This window comes from Electrophorus electricus, chromosome 2 (genome assembly GCF_041902795.1).
Source record: "Electrophorus electricus isolate QZ-2024a chromosome 2, ASM4190279v1, whole genome shotgun sequence".
Taxonomy (NCBI): domain Eukaryota; kingdom Metazoa; phylum Chordata; class Actinopteri; order Gymnotiformes; family Gymnotidae; genus Electrophorus; species Electrophorus electricus.
Window position 1 is genome coordinate 11,766,397 of NC_137498.1, and position 18,437 is coordinate 11,784,833.

The following is an 18,437-nucleotide window of genomic DNA, read 5'->3' on the forward strand; positions in this document are numbered from 1 at the left end:
ATTATTCCTTGGAAAAAATACCATAATGTAATAATAAAACGCAATACATTTTTTACAGACTCATAGAGCAAAATGATGCTTGTAGGAGTCAGAATTTAGTTCTAGATTGACAATATTTAAATTGACATTTAAATTGACATTTACAGCATTTAACATGTTGATTTAGCAGTTAGCCTCCTCAAGTGTACCAAAAACAAACAAACAAAAACCCCACAAGTTCTCTGGTTCTATATTTTGTCAGTCTTAGTCCTGCCCCTACAAGTCCTACTTTATGCTAGTATCTAATTAGCAATTGGCAAGTAATTAGCACCGGTTCCTCTCTACCGGACCGAACTACAGCACATTATTTCAGTGCCACTTAATGGGACAGGTCGGTGAAGAATCATATTTACTTTATTTTCCCTTAACCCGGGTAGACAAGACATGGTTGGAGTAAATTAAAGGAGCACATTTTGATCCTTTAATTTAGAACAAAAGATGCTAATGTTGCTAACAGACCATGCTTTTACTCAATAAATGTACACAATGTGATGTTAGACATTTATTAGACATTTTAATATTACTTTATTCATTTATTTCGCTCTTGTAGTAAACCTATTTCAATCACCAAAACAGGTTCACAAGAGTAAAGGTATTTTTTCTCATGAGATGAAAAATTTCCATATTCCATACATTGCTTTATGCAGTGATCCACATCAAATTCTACCTCAACAGGAAGATAGCTGAGATTGTTCTGAACACCGTGATATCAAACATGTAAGTACCTTTAAGGTGAATTTAAGAAAATAAGCAGAACAGACATTGCTCTGAGCCTTCCGATGGTTAAATGTCAGTGGTACGACAAAATCTGTGAGCACCGAATTCTGTCACTATAGAGCCTCAACACACAGATCACCATTTCTGACGGCTGTTGTAAGAATATGTGACCACACTGTACTGTCATAAAAAATGAGTTAAACACCAAACATGTATTTTAGGTGTTGTGATTTCTGATGGCTGGGTGCCGCTACTCTCTATTGATCCCAGATATAAATACCTTTGTGTAAATGAATGTATGAGGATGACAACACCTGTAGAGAGAAGGTAACACTCACCATCAGCAGCGTGGAGCACAAGGAGGAGATAAACACACAGCTGCATTCTTACTGAGTTTCACACACACACACACACACACACACACACACACACACACACACACATAGCAGGACTGCTGCTACACACCGTACATACTCTTCAAAACTACAGTCTAGTGAATAACCTGACAGCTACACTTACAGTGGAGAGGAACTGTATTCAAATGAAGATATTCTGATAAATCTCTAACGCACAAACTTGGTCAGGTCAGTGGGTACAGCTGATCAGATGTGTGTGGCAGGTCTGTTAAACAGGTGTGTAGGTCTGAAGCTGGTCTGTTGATTTCTCTTGGTTTTCTTCTCTACTGCAGACTAGCTGTTCCATCTCCACCAGCAGTGTTATAGTGAACTCTGCTCATTTCTGACACTGAAGCAGGTCACATGAACAAGAACAACTCAGTTCATTCAGGATCTGACTCTGCACATGGTAAAATGGATGTTAATAGACACAATGAGAAAACAATCTGATTATAACAGCTTGCTAATGAGATTTTTACCTTTGTTTCTCTTGGTGTAATAAACCACAGCCACGATAATGTGGAGGAAGATCACAGCGACCAAAGCAAAGGGGATGTAGGGCAGAGTCTGAGGAGAGACTGTAACAACACAACAAACACTGACCCCAGTCTTACACAGCAGCAGAATATATTTATTTAACACAGCTGTGAACTGTTTCCTCTTCTAAACACTCCCTCTTAAACTAAATGTTAAACTATACTACATGTCATTTACTACTATTATTATTATCATTAGTAGTAGTATTCGTAGTAGCAGTATATAGTGGGTTAACTGGAGAATATTATTAAACAAAAGCATCTTAAATTCAGTGGTAGTTGATGAACAGAATGAATGTGGGGCCTCTACAAGAATAGAAAGTATGATGAGTTGAAAGTACTGAAGGTTCTGTGCTTTCATGCATTTTACATGTTTACATTTATATTTTGTACTACAGAACTGATAAATGTACAGTTTGTAAAAGCAAAAGTCTTCGGTTCGCTGTGTTACTGGTGGTTAATAGGATGGCTAAGTGTGAGGTTACAGGTTCTATAGGTGCAGTGTGTCCTTCAGTCATTTTCTGTGAGTGAATGAATAAGGGGCTCCTGAGTCAAGTCGAGTCGAGTCGAGTCTCTCTCTCTCTCTCTCTCTCTCTCTCTCTCTCTCTCTCTCTCAGTTCATTTCAGTTCAGTAAGCTTTACTGGCATGACCATATACAACTATAGTATTGCCAAAGCAGAATTACAACATGAACATTACACAACATTACAACCTTTGCAATTATGGAAATTAAGAATTCTGTTATGATAAAGAACTTGAAGAGAAACTGTAATTGGTCTGAAATAATAATAATTGGAAGAAGAAAAAGGGAAGAAGTGAAAAGAAAGGGAAATAAATAAATTATAAGAATGGAAAATAATAAATAGTTAATAATAATAAATAGTTAGGTAACTTTTATAAACTGGGTAATATAGTCTGTTTGTGTGTGTGTGTGAGTGTGTGTGTGTGTGTGTGTGTTTGGGTGGGTTAATCACTGTCCCTCATCTTATGGCAGGCAGATATGTATCACCCAGCTAAAGCGCTGCTTTCCTTCTTTTCGCCCAGTAGGATGGGCAGTTTGTCAGTGTTAGACAGACACTTAAAGTTGGGGTGGACCGTCTCAGATTTTGTATAGTAAATTTGCCGTATTTGGATGAATTTTTCACATTCAGTGAGGAAGTGCAGCTCTGTCTCTACAGTGTCATATTTACATTGCTGACAGAGTCTCTGTTCTCTGGGCAGCCATGACATTTATATCGGCTGGTCTGGACGGCCAGGCTGTGTTCTCTGAGTCTGGACTTTGTCAACGTGGTTCTGTGTTTAATGTCAGTCACTGTGTACAGGTCGTCTGCTACCGTGTACTGATGTTTTAGGGCCAGATAACGCTGCATTTTGCTTTGTGCTTGTGTTTGTGTTCCAGTGGGTGATGTAGTTTAGTTTGTAAAGTGTAATAATTTGGTTTGGTCTGATTGTACTTCAGACTGGTCCTGATGTGTTAGTGTTAGTGTGTGTTAATGAACAGCAGCAGCTGTGAGAGGAGACTCTTCCCTCTGCTCTTTTTTCCTTCTCTCCCTCTCCCTCTCCCTCCCTCTCTTTTTCTCTCTCTCCCTCTTTCTCCCCCTCTCTCTAGAGCAAATGAGAACAGTAGTAACTAAATAAAGAAACTAAACAAGTCGTGTGTAATATGAGTATATAACTGACTAGAACCTAAACAGGACAGAAGACAAGAGTCATTAACTACAGGCATGAAATACAAATACAAACAGAAGATGTAACTAGAAACAGACAGAAGTAGAACTGCAGATCCTGCCGCTGGATATATTTTTTGTTTTATGTAGTACAGTAGTTAGTTATTGGTACAGATCAGTCACTATATGCAGTCAACAACATTTCATACATTAAATACACAAGAGGTTGGTTTACCTGTTACTTGAAGTTGCACATCTATAAGATGATAACTGCTGATGCTACACCTGTACTGTCCCCAGTCCTCTTTAGTCAGACCAGATATGAATAGAGAGAAATTTCTTGGAGCAGGAACTAGCTGAATTCTATCAGTGTAACGGTTTGTCTGGTCAATTGGGTAGATGACATCAGATTCATTTATAAAACTCCATCTGACGGTTTTTGGCTCGGCCAGCAGTTCGGTGCAGTAACAGGGCAGCAGGACAGACCCTCCCACGTATCCACTCAGCACTGTGGGAGGCTTCACAACATCCTTACAGACTAGATAGAGCAGAAACACTGACATGTTACACTACTGTTATGAAGTAACCTGTACAACCAGTGACATTCATCTGTGACCCATCATATGAAGACAAAACAAATCCATTTGTGAAATGTTTAACATCCTTTTGTTACAGAATTGATGCAAGTTTATGCTCTCTGTCACATGCATTAAAATATAAATGGATTAGAAAAATCTTGTAGAGTCAGTGGTTCTAGCCCATCTGGTGTAACACACAGTTAGTGTTAACCATCCTCCAACTCCAGTCATGGTCAGTGTCTGACCACTGAACCACTGTTGGCTGGATATCTTTCACTGTCAGAACACTCTCAACCTACCAGTAGCACTGAATCCAGTAACACTGCTGTACCTGAACCACTCATACCAGTACAACACCCACTACCAAGCCTCCAGCACTGTAGTGGGACTGACGTGTGGAGAATGGTTCAGTATCCACATATACTGGGACATCTGTGGTCAGAAACTGACCAGTGATATCCTGGGTGCAGGGTGACACACAAACTGTGTAAGACACCAGGTGGACACAGTCTGTAATTATACCTACACATTCACTTATTAGAGGTACTGAAAGTGTTCAGTGAGGGCAGGTGAAATGTATGTCAGTTGTGTTTAACTCTTCTAGACTGGTGACAGAGGGTGTCTGGTGACTAATATCTGAGGATAATGTGGTCCACATGATAGATACATAAATATGTAATGGTGTTTCTCTATTTTTAAATGTCCTGTTTTTGAATTTCAGTCATAAGTGGTGAATGTATTTATATTACATTTAATTGTATGTTTAAAAAGAAAAGTTCATTCTGGAAAATGAACCAAGCTAAATCTACTTATGTGATTTTCTTTGCATTAGGACTGTGTTTACTAATAATATTTTACCTGAAACATAAAGTTTGATGTCTTTGTGTTTATTCCCTTTAGTTTGACACCTGTAGTCTCCCTCATCCTCTTCAGTCAGGTGTGATATGAGTAGAGAGAGATTTCCTGGAGAGTGAGCAGTATTCAGCTGAACTCTGTTTCTGTACTGTTCACTCTCACTGGAGATCACATCCCATGTGTTTCTGTTTGGGTTGTATTTCTTCCAGGTGAAACTCTCAGGTTCGTTGTGTAGTTCGATGCAGCTGCAGGGTAGCAGTACTGAGTCTCCTGTGTGTGCAGTGATGAGTTTTAACTCCCTGTTGTGTTCCAGTACACAACCTGTAGAAACACCCTACTGTCAGACTCCACCACATTTGCTTGTTAGATTAATACATATTTACTTTAATATTATATGATTTTTGGCATTGTCCTAATGACATTTTTATCCTTATAACCCTGATAGTTAGAAGGCGTAACTGAATAATTCAGTTTCTCCATTTAGGTAACAATTTGAGGTATGTTTGTTTGTTGGTAAGCAGAAATATAACACATTTTTAATATTTGATCAAAATCTGCATTTCAATTTTACTAACACTTTCCTTAAAACTGGTCTTCATAAATCCTTCGTAACAGCTCATGCAAACCTACATATGACTTTATAAAGGCTGATTCTGACAGACATTAACTGTTATATAGGCTTCTCTTGGTAACATAATACTATCGGTTGATTAATTTATATAACACCTCAGTCAGGTGAGTTAAAATAACATATGTTAAGATAACAAACCTTTATAACTACTGTAGTAATAAGGTTTGCACATTTGTAACTCAGACAGGTCCATCATGTGATATTAATATTGAGACTTGGTGGTGAGGCTGAAATGAAACTCCCATATGACTCTTTTGTAAATTACTCTGTACTCAAAGTGATATGTTGCCTATTTTGCCCTGGTCCTTAAAAAACTGTTCAATTTTGCTCTTCATAAGATGTTTATGTATGTCTAAGGTAACGGCATAACATTAATAGACAGGGAAAGGTCAGAGACAACATGTATAACTGTGAAGCCTTCACTACAATTCTTTATATCAAGCCAGCCATCCACTGCCACATACAACACGATACTGATCACATTCTTCAAGTGCTCGTGTGTGTTCAGTTTTCCACCTCATCTCACTTGGTATGTGTGTGTGTCTAGTTGTGTCTATACAGGCAAAGGTCTGAGTAGGAACCATTCTAACAGAAATGGGACCTTATAGAGATGATCCAGTTAGATTCCCATTCTAATTACATTCCCATCACATTCCTATTAAGACTTAAGCGTCGGTCACATCTAACTGCCACCTTGCTAATGTTTTCACATGGGTGGAGCAAAATCAGGTGACTATGTGCCTTGATAGTGTTCTTGGAGGGAAATTTGGAGGAAACAGTCATTCAGAAAACAACTATCACTATCTGACTTGTTAGTCTGGTTTTTGAGACATTGTGTTAATAATGAGTATAAAGATAACAGCTATTTTTTTCTTTCAGAAAGAAGCAAGTAAAGCCCAGTCCTCTAGTTTTCCTCTAGTAAATTTAAACTAGATTAACTTGACACAAACATTGATCTAAATCATAGATCCATATATTATAGATTAGTGGGTGCAACATGAACTTACTCACTACCGCAAGCAAATTCCCGCAGTTTTCGCATTTTCATCCATGCTCATTCAAGTCAAAGGGTTTATTTGCCAGGCAGATTTTACTTGCATTCGGTGTGACCGCTGCTTTTTTACCGCAGATTCAGAGTCCGATGCCACCTTCAAATTTAGCCTAAATAAGATGCCTTAGCAGGCAGCATATTTCAGGGGGTGAACAGTGACCACACTTAATCAACAGTCTAGGATTTAGAAACATATTAGTTATGGCTTCCATAGACATTCCAGAAAATTCTAAAACAATAAATTTAAAGCCTCATGTCAACCAGCTACAAGATTAAGCAAAAAAAAATTAAAAATGCTGGGGCAGAGCTGGTGGACTGAGGAGGTACATTTGGAGAAATTTGGATACATTTGGTACATTTGGAGATGAACATGCTTCATAAGAACTGTGCAGATATATATATATATATATATATATATATATATATATATATATATATATATATATATATATATATATTTTTTTTTTTTTTTTTTTTTTTTTTTTTCTGATGGAACCTTTGATACTAAGGCACCAAAGCTCATATCAGTGTACCGAAGCTTTTATCAGTTACTATTACCACTAATATTACCACTAAAGGTACTATTACCACTAATATTACCACTAAAGTTACTAATAACATGTGACTACTGATGCTGGAAGCTTCAAACATCACTGAAGCACAGGATGAGGATGAGACTGTTTCATAAGTTTGGTACTGTCCTATAACTTGGAAGTCAAAAGGGAGAATAAACATTTCATAACGCCAACCTGTTGTTTTTACATAAAAGGGAAACAATGATTTTAAACAAATTATTGCAGAATTTAATTACTAAACATCATTACTGATCATCCATTTTTTTAATGACATATGAAGGCGGTGGAGTGTTGTATTATTCATAGTGCTGCGCAGTTTTTAATCTATGGCTGCTATAATTTCTGAAAACCACCAGGTGTCGCTGTTTTGTCACCAGCTTTCAATGCTCCAAAGCTTCGAATCCTTCAGCAGTACAATAAGGAAGAACCTCAAACGCTTCACAGGACTTCGTCTGCACATCATTACCAAGAAGAAAGTTAAACAGTAAACACTAGAATAACGAGCAGGCTAATAACGTTACCAAACAACAATAAACTCACGGGAGGACGAGAGCGCACATTCAGATACCCACAACCAAGAAGATAAAACAAAGGATATTTATACAAAGACTAACGAATGCAAACTAGACAAAGATGAAAACAGTGACAGAAAAACCAAACGAGGGGTCGAAACAGAAAAACCAAAACAAAGAAGCACCGGACACGAGCGAACAGAACCAGCAAGAAAACCTAAACAAAGCACGCGGGAAAGCGTGACGTCAGGGAGGAGGTGACGGTGAAAGATGAGCTGAAACCTGCATAGGTGACGATTTACAGGCCATGTGTGTTAAAACCTGAGACATTCTTACTTGAACTACACAAGACATTTGTTACAATTAAAGGAGTATTTGACCATCACTGAACTAAACGTTACTGGTAATGTGCACAGATGACAGCACAACAACAAATATAACAGCAGAAAGACTACAAGTAACTCAGACAACCAAGACTTTGCTAGTGTGGATACATAAGAAAACCTTAAAGCTGGATTTATCATTTGCAGTTGGATTTGGATCAAAAACAATGTTTTACCTTTAATGGTGAGTCTGATGTATTTATATTTCTTCTTTGTAAGATAACAGCTGTAGTCTCCCTCATCCTCTTCAGTCAGGTGTGATATGAGTAGAGAGAGATTTCCTGGAGAGTGAGCAGTACCCATCTGAACTCTATTTCTGTACTGTTCACTCTCACTGGTGATCACATCCCATGTTTGTCTTCTTGTGTTGTGTTTCCTCCAGGTGAAACTCTCAGGTTTGGCGTGTGGGTCAGTACAGGAGCAGGGCAGCAGTACTGAGTCTCCTGTGTATGCAGTGACGTCGTCTGTCTTCTGATTCTCTGCCAAACTGCAGCCTGCAGAAACACACGAGATAAAGGCCTTCACTATTAAACATGGCTGCACATGTACATGTAAAATGGTTATTATTACATATGGCATAATTAATTATTATTATTATTATTATTATTATATATGACATACTCCATTATTATTATATATGACATACTTAACTATTATATATGACATACTTAATTGCTGCAGGTCCAGTCACCTGATGGTACTGATGGTACCAGCCAACTGATGATGGTACTGGAAATCACTAAGATATTTCCCAATAGATGTTGGTATGATGGATGCATGACCATCAAGTTATAAGATGTAAATGTCTGATTATACTGATTATAGATTGTCTCCCTCCCTCCCTCCCCTCCCTCCATCTCTCTCCACTCCCTCCCTCCTTCTCTCCCTCTCCCCTCCCACTAAAGTTACTCATAACGTGACTAATCTTGTTTGAATCTTCAAACATCACAGATAGACAGGATGAGGTTGAGACTGCTTCATAAGTTTGGCACTGTCCTATAACTTGGAAGCTTTATCTTTTTACTAAAAAATTGGAAATGTGCAAATTATAGAAGCCAAAAGGGAGAGTAAATGTTTCATAACGTCACCCTGTTGTCTGACAGTATAGTTTTGTAGTGCGTTTTCACATAAAAAGGTAAACAATGATTTTAAACAAATTATTGCAAAATTTAATTACTAAACATCATTACTGATCATCATTTTTTTAATGAAATATGAAGGCGGTGGAGTGTTGTATTGTGCAGTTTTGAATCTATGGCTGCTATAATTTCTGAAAACCACCAGGTGTCGCTGTTTTGTCACCAGCTTTCAATGCTCCAAAGCTTCGAATCCTTCAGCAGTACAATAAGGAAGAACCTCAAACGCTTCACAAGACTTCGTCTGCACATCATTACCAAAAAGGAAGTAAAAACACATCTGCAGATGAAAACACACCTGCATTCCACAACACACTACACACAGCTACAGCAGTAACACTGCTACACATCTTATACACTCTACAAAACTACAGTGTACTGAACACTGAAAACTGTAGCCCAGACTACAGTCTGTCTAGTGAAACCACCACACAACTATGACCTGGAACTCTACAACTCTCTCAGTAGAACTCCACTGAAATTCACCACCCACTAATATCCAGAGTAGAGGGGACGTGTGTTCAAGTGCAAAATAAATTATTCCTCCACTTCTTTCTCTCTCACATACAGACTAAATCTAACAGTGAAACAGTGTCTTTCTAGTGTCATCACTTCCTCCTGAGCTGCCAGTGTTCAGTCCCCATCCTGAGTAAAGTGATCCTGCAGTAAGAAGTAGTGCTACAGAGTGATCCCCCTCAGCACTGTTTGGTCACATCATTTCACTCCTGCACATAAAGTGATCAGAGGACCAAACTGAATGTTAGCTTAGCAAATATTAGAGAGATCAGACAGGAAGAGCTCTAGAATTCATGCTGATCAAAATAAACTTTGATCATTTAATCAGGTAAACATGAGGATGGTCTGATAACATTCATATTATTCATAAAGTACAGGTGGACTGCAGCAGTCTATGATCATGTTGTAGTTTTCATACTATTAAGAAAAAACTACTTAAGAGAAGCTGTGAAATCCACAAACTGACACAGAACCACTAAAGGAGTCACCAAAGTAAAGACCACTTTGGCTGTAGACAGTACAATGTCATCACAACCCAACAGTTATCACAGGAGGTAGAAACATTTTCTCACCTTTTCTCTGTTACTTTGTTCTTTTTGTTGTTAAAGCTGTCAAAAGCTGTTTAACAACTGTTTGATGATGGTGGATATCTATAAAGTAACTAATTGAGGCTGTAGGCTAGTGTGCACTGCGCTGTAACAACAACAACAACAAAATAAAATAAAAACTGTAAAAAGACAAAACCCCCAGCATGGGCTGTCTAAGCCTCCTGGCCAATCGATGAACAAATGAGGAATAAATAACTCAAACAGAAATAAACAAGTGAGCACATTTCACACGTAGCACCGAGTGCAACCAGATTAGCAATACATATGTGAGAAGGAAGATGTGCATACTGGGAAACTGTACTGTCTTTATGGTTTTAGTTTTTTCTTATTTGTTCATTTTTTTATTTGTAATTTTTCTAAGCCTCTAAGATAAGAGGAACAACATAGGAGAACTTGAAGCCCAAACACCCAACAAGAAGAGAGAGAGAGAGAGTGTGTGTGTGTGTGTGTGTGTGTGTGCAGCAGCATGGGCTGTCCAAGCCTCCTGACCAATTGATGAACAAATGAGGAATAAATAACACAAACAGAAATAAACAAGTGAGCACATGTCACACGTAGCACCCAGTGCACCCAGATTAGCAATACATATGTGAGGAGGAAGCGGTGCATGCTGGGAATTCTCACATCTGTAAACTGGTAGCCATGACTATGGTGACATCAGAATAACGTAGGAATAAATAAGAAAACAGTCTTTAAACTGGAGTCATTGGAATTTATGCTGCCAGAGTCAGTTAATGATTGACTGATTAAACCATTAAGTTCAGAGCTGAATCTCTGTCACTGATGAGGATTTGGAGACTGTTTGACAATCTTCATGGGTGAGTGAAAGAAGTAAATATGTCGTTCACACAACACTAAGAGGAACAGCACAGCAGAATTTTAAGCTCACGGACCCAAAAAGGAAGCAATCGCATATGCATGTCTGTGTGTGTGTGTGTGTGTGTGTGTGTGTGTGTGTGTTATTTATGTATTGCTAAACTGCACCAAGGAGGAAGAAGTGCATGCTAGGAAACTGTACTGTCTTTATGGTTTTATTTTTTTCTTATTTGTTCATTTTTTATTTGTAATTTTTTCTAAGCCTCTATAAGATAAGAGGAAAAACATAGGAGAACTTGAAGACAAAACACCAAACAAGGAGAGAGAGAGAGAGAGAGAGAGAGAGAGAGAGAGCAGGGCGGGGGAGGGGGTGTTTTTGCATCTACAAGTATCACTTTGAATGTACATTTACTGTGTGTGTAAAATTGTCTTTCTCCAAGTCCTTCAGATGTGGGTCTGGCCATCCTGCAGCAGCTGTGCATGTTTTTGTGTGTGTGTGTGTGTGCGCGCGCGTTTGTGCGCATGAGAGAGAGTGCGTTAGTTATGTATTGTTAAATTGTTAAACAGTGCTACAGGTTTGCTAGGAGGAAGAGGTGCTTGCTGGGAAACTGGACTGTCTTTGTGATATTACAGTTTTTTGCAAGACACAAAAACAGGGACATGTGACACAATAATTGAAACCACTAACTCATGTAGCCCATCTCCTGACCTGTTATACTAAACCAAAAGCACCTTTCCTTATTTACACTCATTTTGTATTTCTAAAACACATTTTTTCAATACATTAAACACAATTCTCTATATTGGACACATCATTCAACAGCACAGATTTCAGTGCCACTTAACGGGACAAGTCGGCGAAGAAACAAATTTACTTTACTCTCCCTTAACCCGGGTGGACAAGACATGTTTGGAGTCCGTATTTTGCTCCTTTAGAACAAAAGCTGCTAACATTGCTAACAAACACTGGAAGCCAACAGCAATGATAGCTAATAGGATTTGTAAATAAGTCAGATAGCGAGCTACATGTCTTCAAACCTCATCCAGGTCGCTTCCCGGTGACGTGTTTCTTCACTTGTCTAGTTCACAGTGAGTTATACGACACACCCACTAGTCTGGGAGATATTTATTAACACTTGGATGCTGTTTGACCGGCTTGAGAGAAGTTTGTGGACATGTATTTACGAAAACAATATTTTAGTTGCTGTTAACTTCCAGTGTTTGTTAGCAACGTTAGCATTTATCATCTTTTGTTCTAAACTAGAGGCAAAATTTATTGGTCAATAGACCGAATCTGGGGTAAGTGGTTAGCTGCTGCTCTCTGCTGATCCCAGATATAAATACCTTTGTGCAAATGAATGTATAAGGATGACAACACCTGTAGAGAGAAGGTAACACTCACCATCAGCAGCGTGGAGCACAAGGAGCAGATAAACACACACCTGCATTCTTACTGTGTTACACACACTATACACAGCTAAAGCAGGACTGCTGATACACACCGTACACACTCTTCAATACGGTCTACTGAATGACTTCACAAGAACACTTATAGTGGAGAGGAAGTGTATTCAGATGAAACTTTGACCAAATAACCTCAACACAACACACACACCAAATATAGAGATGCGGTAGGTTTTGTAAGTTGTCATGTGGTATGTCCTCTTTCTTCTTTATCAGTCAGTGATCTATCAGATATTCTCACATTGTCAGTGAGGACGGTCTCATTCTTAGTTAAGTGGCTCCGTCCTTTGTCACAGAGAAACGATGTAGAAGCTCAGGGGGTGAGACCCAACATAAGCTCCCTCACTGCTGTTTGGTGATTTCATTTCACTACGACACCCAAAGTACTTCAAAGGCTTATTAATGAAAATAGTGTAACGCTTCCTACCTGGAGTGAGGAACAGGTGCTACAGGGTAACCACGATGCGTGGAGTTAACATGGAGTGACACACACACTGGTGTGCGTAATACGAAAGACTTTTATTCTCTCCTGGACCACATCAAGCCAGGTCACACGGCTATCATCATTCTACTTATATGTAAAGGAAACAGTAAAAAGCACCGTACAGCGTTACCAAAGAAAAAGGAGTGTTGAGAGGGTGAGCAGAAAGGTGACGGTTCTCTCTCTCTCTCTCTCTCTCTCTCTCTCTCTCTCTCTCTGTTACTCAATCTACATAATAATAAAGCTCCCTCTTAAAGGCGCAGTACAACTGTGTCTGTTACAACAGCATGTGGAATTACAGCAGCCACAAAACTGGCTACCTGAGACTTTCAAAAAGTTTGAACAGATATTTAAAGGAGCATTTAATTTCAGAGCATTATTTTTACCCACAATGCAGTGCATGAAACATAAGTCAGGTTGAATTTTAATTGCACATTTTCATCTTGGTTCAGTTTCAAATTTGATGTGGAATTTGTTTGCAGAAGTAACGTGTTTGTTGGCCAAAAAACTGGTCCTCACTCTGTAAGAATGTCACTCCACCACTAGAGATGTGAACTCTACACACACCACAAATGTACTGTTGCTTTCAGCTTCTGCGTGTGGGTTTTATATATATATATATATATATATATATATATATATCCACCTGATAAAAAAGAACTGCCAAATCTTTATCGAATTTATCAACTTTTACAATACGTTTTCAGATCATATCTAAAGCTGCACTATGTAGAATGTATGTTGTCCACTACACTATCTGACAGAAACCTTGGCCTCACCATTAAGAAACAATGTCATTGTGAGGACTTACTGTGCCCTGGGCCTATGAGGCACTGTGTTTACCGTCCCCTCTGCCCTGGTGGCACAATGTTTACCATGCCCTGGGCCCTGGGTGGTGCTGTGTTAATGTGCACAAACTCAGGCATCTGAATGGTAATAAAGGTTTTCAGTGAGACCTGAATGGGTCTTCATTTGTTTTGACAAAACAATCATAGCAGTCTCTAACACATCAATCAGGGGCAGGGGAGTTATAATATCAGGGGTGTTGGTGATATTTGTCATTGTTTCATACACATATTACTTAAGTCATGGAAAATATGTAATTCTAAAACAGACATGGCAATGTGACAAATATACATTAACCTCCAAACTCTCTGACTGACCTGTGACTCATTTATAAATCAATTTGGAGTTCTTTCAAATCAAAGTTTATTTATATAATGCTTTTTTACAACAGATGCTGTCACAAAACAGCTTTACAAATGTCCAAGTCCAAGCTACCAGTGAGCAAGCGAAGGGCAACAATTGCTAGACAAATCTCCCAAGAGGAAGAAGTAAGAGGAAGAAACTTTGAGATGAACCAAGACTCAAAAGGGGGGCCCATCCTCCTTTGGCTGACAATGGTCACCACAATAATAACAATTTAAAAAGAAAAATGAATTTAATAAGTGAAAAAATAAGCAATTAATGTCTAGTCCAACTTTCTAGAGGTCCTGTTCTTGTCCCGATGTGTTGTCTTGTATGTTGATTCACTATGATGATCTGATCACAGCAGTTGGTGCAACATCCAGGCCCCTCTGAGTCTGTCAGGGTTCAAAATCAGATTTATCACCTCTGGTTTGGTGTCAGATAAAGTAATAAGAATTACAGTAACACTGCTTCTAAGGCAGTAACTAGAGGAGCCATAATTGTAAAAATACGTATACAGTTCTGCTTTGTCTGTTTGAGCAGTGACTGAGTCAGAAATCAGACTTGAGAATGCTATAGTGATATTTGTCATTGTTTCATACACATATTACTTAAGTCATGAGAACTATGTAATTCTAAAACAGACATGGCAATGTGACAAATGTACATTAACCTCCATACTCTCTGACTGACCTGTGACTCCATTTAAAGAATGTACGATGTATGGTAGCTAGGTCTGACATTGAGGATTTTAGAGGGGATCTAATGTTTTTTAATGTTGGTGCATTAGAGAGTAAGAATTTTAGTTCTTTTTTCAAATGTATTTGATCTTATATGACAATGTCTGTACTGGATCTGAAAACCCCCTTTTCCTGTAACAGATATCTTAACTTTATTATATATCTCTAGGATTAGGTAAAACCATGCGTATTAAATGTAATATGTTTTAAACCATTTTATTCTTAGATTTAGTGCTTAGATTTTTGCCAAGGCCCAATCCCCTCTCATTTTTCCTCCTACTCCTTGTTTTCAAGTGTCATCTTGCCCCTTGGGACTGAGTTACAAAGGGTAGTGGTTGAAATCTTCCCCCTTGCTTCTGCATCCATTTTTCAATGATTCACAAGGGATTGAGACATTTCACACTCAATTTGGAGTGTGACTCTGAAAACCTTCAGTTTGGAGGGCCATTTAGCACTAACAGTGCACCCTAGCCCTCTATCGGACACCCAACCCTTACTTATGAACACCGCATATAGAGGGCCAGGGCTAAGTGGTTGGGTCAAGGGGTGAAATGTGATTGGGCCCAAGTGAAGGTGTATGAGGCAGAGGAACATGGGAAATAATGATGTTTCTCTGGACCACAGTGACTGGATTTAGGACATCTGTGCTAGCTGAGCTGTTTTTAAAAAGAAACACGTGGTCTGAGCGAGCTGTTAGTCGTGCTTTCAGTCCTTGCTGTTTTAACCAGCAGTTTTTAGTATTAAGTGTAACGGCTCATAGCAAAGGCAGAGTCTAATTATAACTGATCACCCAGGCTCTGTTTAACTGATGTTTGCTGTATTTATGTATTTTATGTTTATAAAGTGTCATGGCTACACTATAAGTAGCTTATGCAGATTTTGTCCATCAGTAGACTGGCTGTGTTACATGGCTGCTTTAACGGTAAGGTGTCAACAAGGAGGCTTTTTGAGCCTTCTGGTGGTTTCTCAAGCCTCCTCTTTCTTCCCCCCACACTGAAACCACAACATGCATGTCTAGTTCACAGAGGCCCTGTGGGCTCTGTGAAACTACACAATGAAAAAACAGACTTCAGGTGTACTCAGGACTCACAAGACACCACATTACTGTAGTGAAGTCCTTGTGGACTTCAGTGAAGTACTGCTGAGAGAATTCTGGACTGATCTCTGGAGTCAGTGTGTGTCCACATTGGTAGTGGAGTTCTGGGTGTAGAGTTGTCAGTGTGTGCTAGTGTTTCCATAGTGACAATTGTGCTGAGTTTGTGTCTTCTCTTCACTGAAGGTGAGTGTGAAATTCTCTTTTAATGCTGAATTGCATGAAATTGTACATTTATTTGTTAATATAAAAATGTTATTTAAGCAAGCTGACTTTTTTCGGGTAGAACTGGAAAAATGTTTTACATAACAAATAATTATTAAATATTTCTGCATATCTTATGATTCCATCTTATGAAGTCTGTGTACTTTTTAATATAGTTAAAATATAATTGTCCTATATTTCCAGGTATACGTTTCTATAGGCTACACTGTAGTAAAGAGTAGAAGACAATTACATGTTATTGCTTTAGTACGTCTTTGTCTCCATGTGCTTTTGTATGTTTTAGTTTGCAGCTCCTCCCCTGCTCTGCCCCTTGACATGTGTCTCATGTGAGTTTTGTCTCTTACCCCTCCCAGTAATTGTTCCCAGATATTCCCTGTTTGTCTCCTGCTGTATAAATACACTAATGCTAATGTCTGCAGTCATGGTAGTGTATGACCCTACTTTCATGTAAATACTTGTGTCATGAAATAACTCAGCTCAGTGAATACATCAAATATAACATACAGGCTCCACTTTTACAGCAGTGTTCTTAATCTATTAGTGGTGTGAGAAAAATATGGTTTGTGGTAGAAAAGTATTAGATATGTGTATGCATTTTAATGTGGTCTGAGAGCTCAGGATGTCTGACGTCTGCTGCGGTTTCATTTCTCACAGTTCCAAGCAGTGGGCAGTGGGTACCAGATCAGAGTCTAAAGCCCATTTTAGACCAGAAGTGACAACCGTGTTGCTTCTGCCCCTCTGCAGCTGAACTGTGGTCACACACTCACAAGCTCAGTTTCCTTCTAGTCTATTTCTTGCCTTATGCCATGACAGGCTTATCAGTGGTTTCTAGCTAGAAATAGTACAAAATACTACTTTTATTCGGTAAAGTGTAGTTTAATAATCAAAACAGCACAACTCTGACTGCTGGGTCTATTCTAATGTGAAATTGGGATAAAGGATGATGTTTTAAACACAGACTAAAACTATAACTAGGCTCCAGTGTGTTCTCAATGGCAGGTCTAGTTTGAATTTAATTTAGTACAAAACAGGTTTAGTATGAGTAGGACTGGTATGGTTACTGATAATTTGGGTAATATTGTGTACTGTGAGGAGAGATGTCAGTACTTCACTGAGAAAAGGGACTGCTCATATACTACCCAAACCATGTCCATGTTCAAAGGCTGATTAATAGAGTTTATCAAAGTTCAAATAGCTTCTTATTGTGAGTAATGCAGGTTTTTGTTGTTTATTTTTGACTCATTCAGTAAATCCAGAAATGCATATTACTCACAAAAAATCTTAAAGAACTTTTTTGCATAAGCAATGGTCCACAACAAATTATTGTGATGTGGAAACTGAAAAAGCAAACAAAAAGCAGGTCCTCTCACTATCTAGAAATTCTTGAATGTGTGTGTGTGTGTGTGTGTGGGTGTGTTTGCATGCTTATAGTCTTTGGAGACATAAAGCAGACAGCATTCTGTAGTGACAGTGCATAATAGTTCAAAGTATATTTACCAATAAAACAAATTTGATACAATGAATAAAATATTAAGTACACAGGACATCATAAGACAGTGCAAACCTAAAATATATCAAGCCATGAAAAAATAATGCAAAAATTTGTATGTGCACAAGCTTTGAAGTGATTAACTCTATAAACTGCATTTTAAAACTATAAACTTAGAAGGAGGAGTTTGAGAATAAGAGTGAGGGGATAATATGTCTGTTTGTTTCTCTCCTCTACATCAGACTCTACCCCCTTTGCTTTATAATGAGCATGTGTGTCTCCTATATGGTTTCACAGATGCAGCATCATGGTCAATGTGGGGTTGTGGGATACATCACAAAGGAAGAAACAACCAGAGTCCTCACAGGTCAAAGGACATGATGGCACTGAGTGTGGTTTAGTATGTCTCCGTAAAGCTGGTGATGTGAACTTGAAAAGAAACATAAGAGCTCTGGCCAAGTTCATTTGCTCCCAGTTCCTCTCTGCTGGGTGGACATTAGGGTCTGGAGTACTGAAGTAATGCTGTGAGAGTTCTGGAGTCAGTGTGTGTCCACAGTGGTAGTGGAGCTCTGGGTGTAGAGTTGTCAGTGTGTGCTGGGAAGTCAGTGGTGTTTCCATAGAGACAAGGATGCTCAGTTTGTGTTTTCTCTTTACTGTACTTCCTCTCACTAAAGGTGAGTGACATGAAACTGTACATATATGTGCTAATCTAAAAATGTTATTAAAGTGAGTTGAATCATT

The 18,437-nt window shown here is 38.6% G+C and overlaps 1 protein-coding gene across 1 annotated transcript; it reads right to left on the reverse strand.

Moving 5' to 3' along the window:
- Positions 1-611: 611 nt before the first annotated feature.
- LOC145643437 (polymeric immunoglobulin receptor-like) lies at positions 612-6,461 on the reverse strand. Its single transcript, XM_081694690.1, has 5 exons — positions 6,427-6,461; positions 4,792-5,087; positions 3,591-3,893; positions 1,631-1,729; positions 612-1,500 (listed from the first exon to the last, which is right to left on the reverse strand). Exons 1-5 carry the CDS (start codon positions 6,459-6,461, stop codon positions 1,436-1,438), a joined length of 798 nt encoding a protein of 265 aa, XP_081550816.1. The 3' UTR covers positions 612-1,435.
- Between the last annotated feature and the right edge of the window lie 11,976 nt (positions 6,462-18,437).

Excerpts from the sequence above, each read along its gene's own strand:
- LOC145643437 (XM_081694690.1), bottom strand. The coding sequence starts at position 6,461 with ATGCGAAAACTGCGGGAATTTGCTTGCGGTAGTGA. Across the intron at positions 5,088-6,426 it reads GAATTTGCTTGCGGTAGTGA|GGAGTTAAAACTCATCACTG; the intron begins GTAAGTTCATGT and ends GGAACACAACAG. Across the intron at positions 1,730-3,590 it reads TGTGCAACTTCAAGTAACAG|TCTCTCCTCAGACTCTGCCC; the intron begins GTAAACCAACCT and ends GTGTTGTTACAG.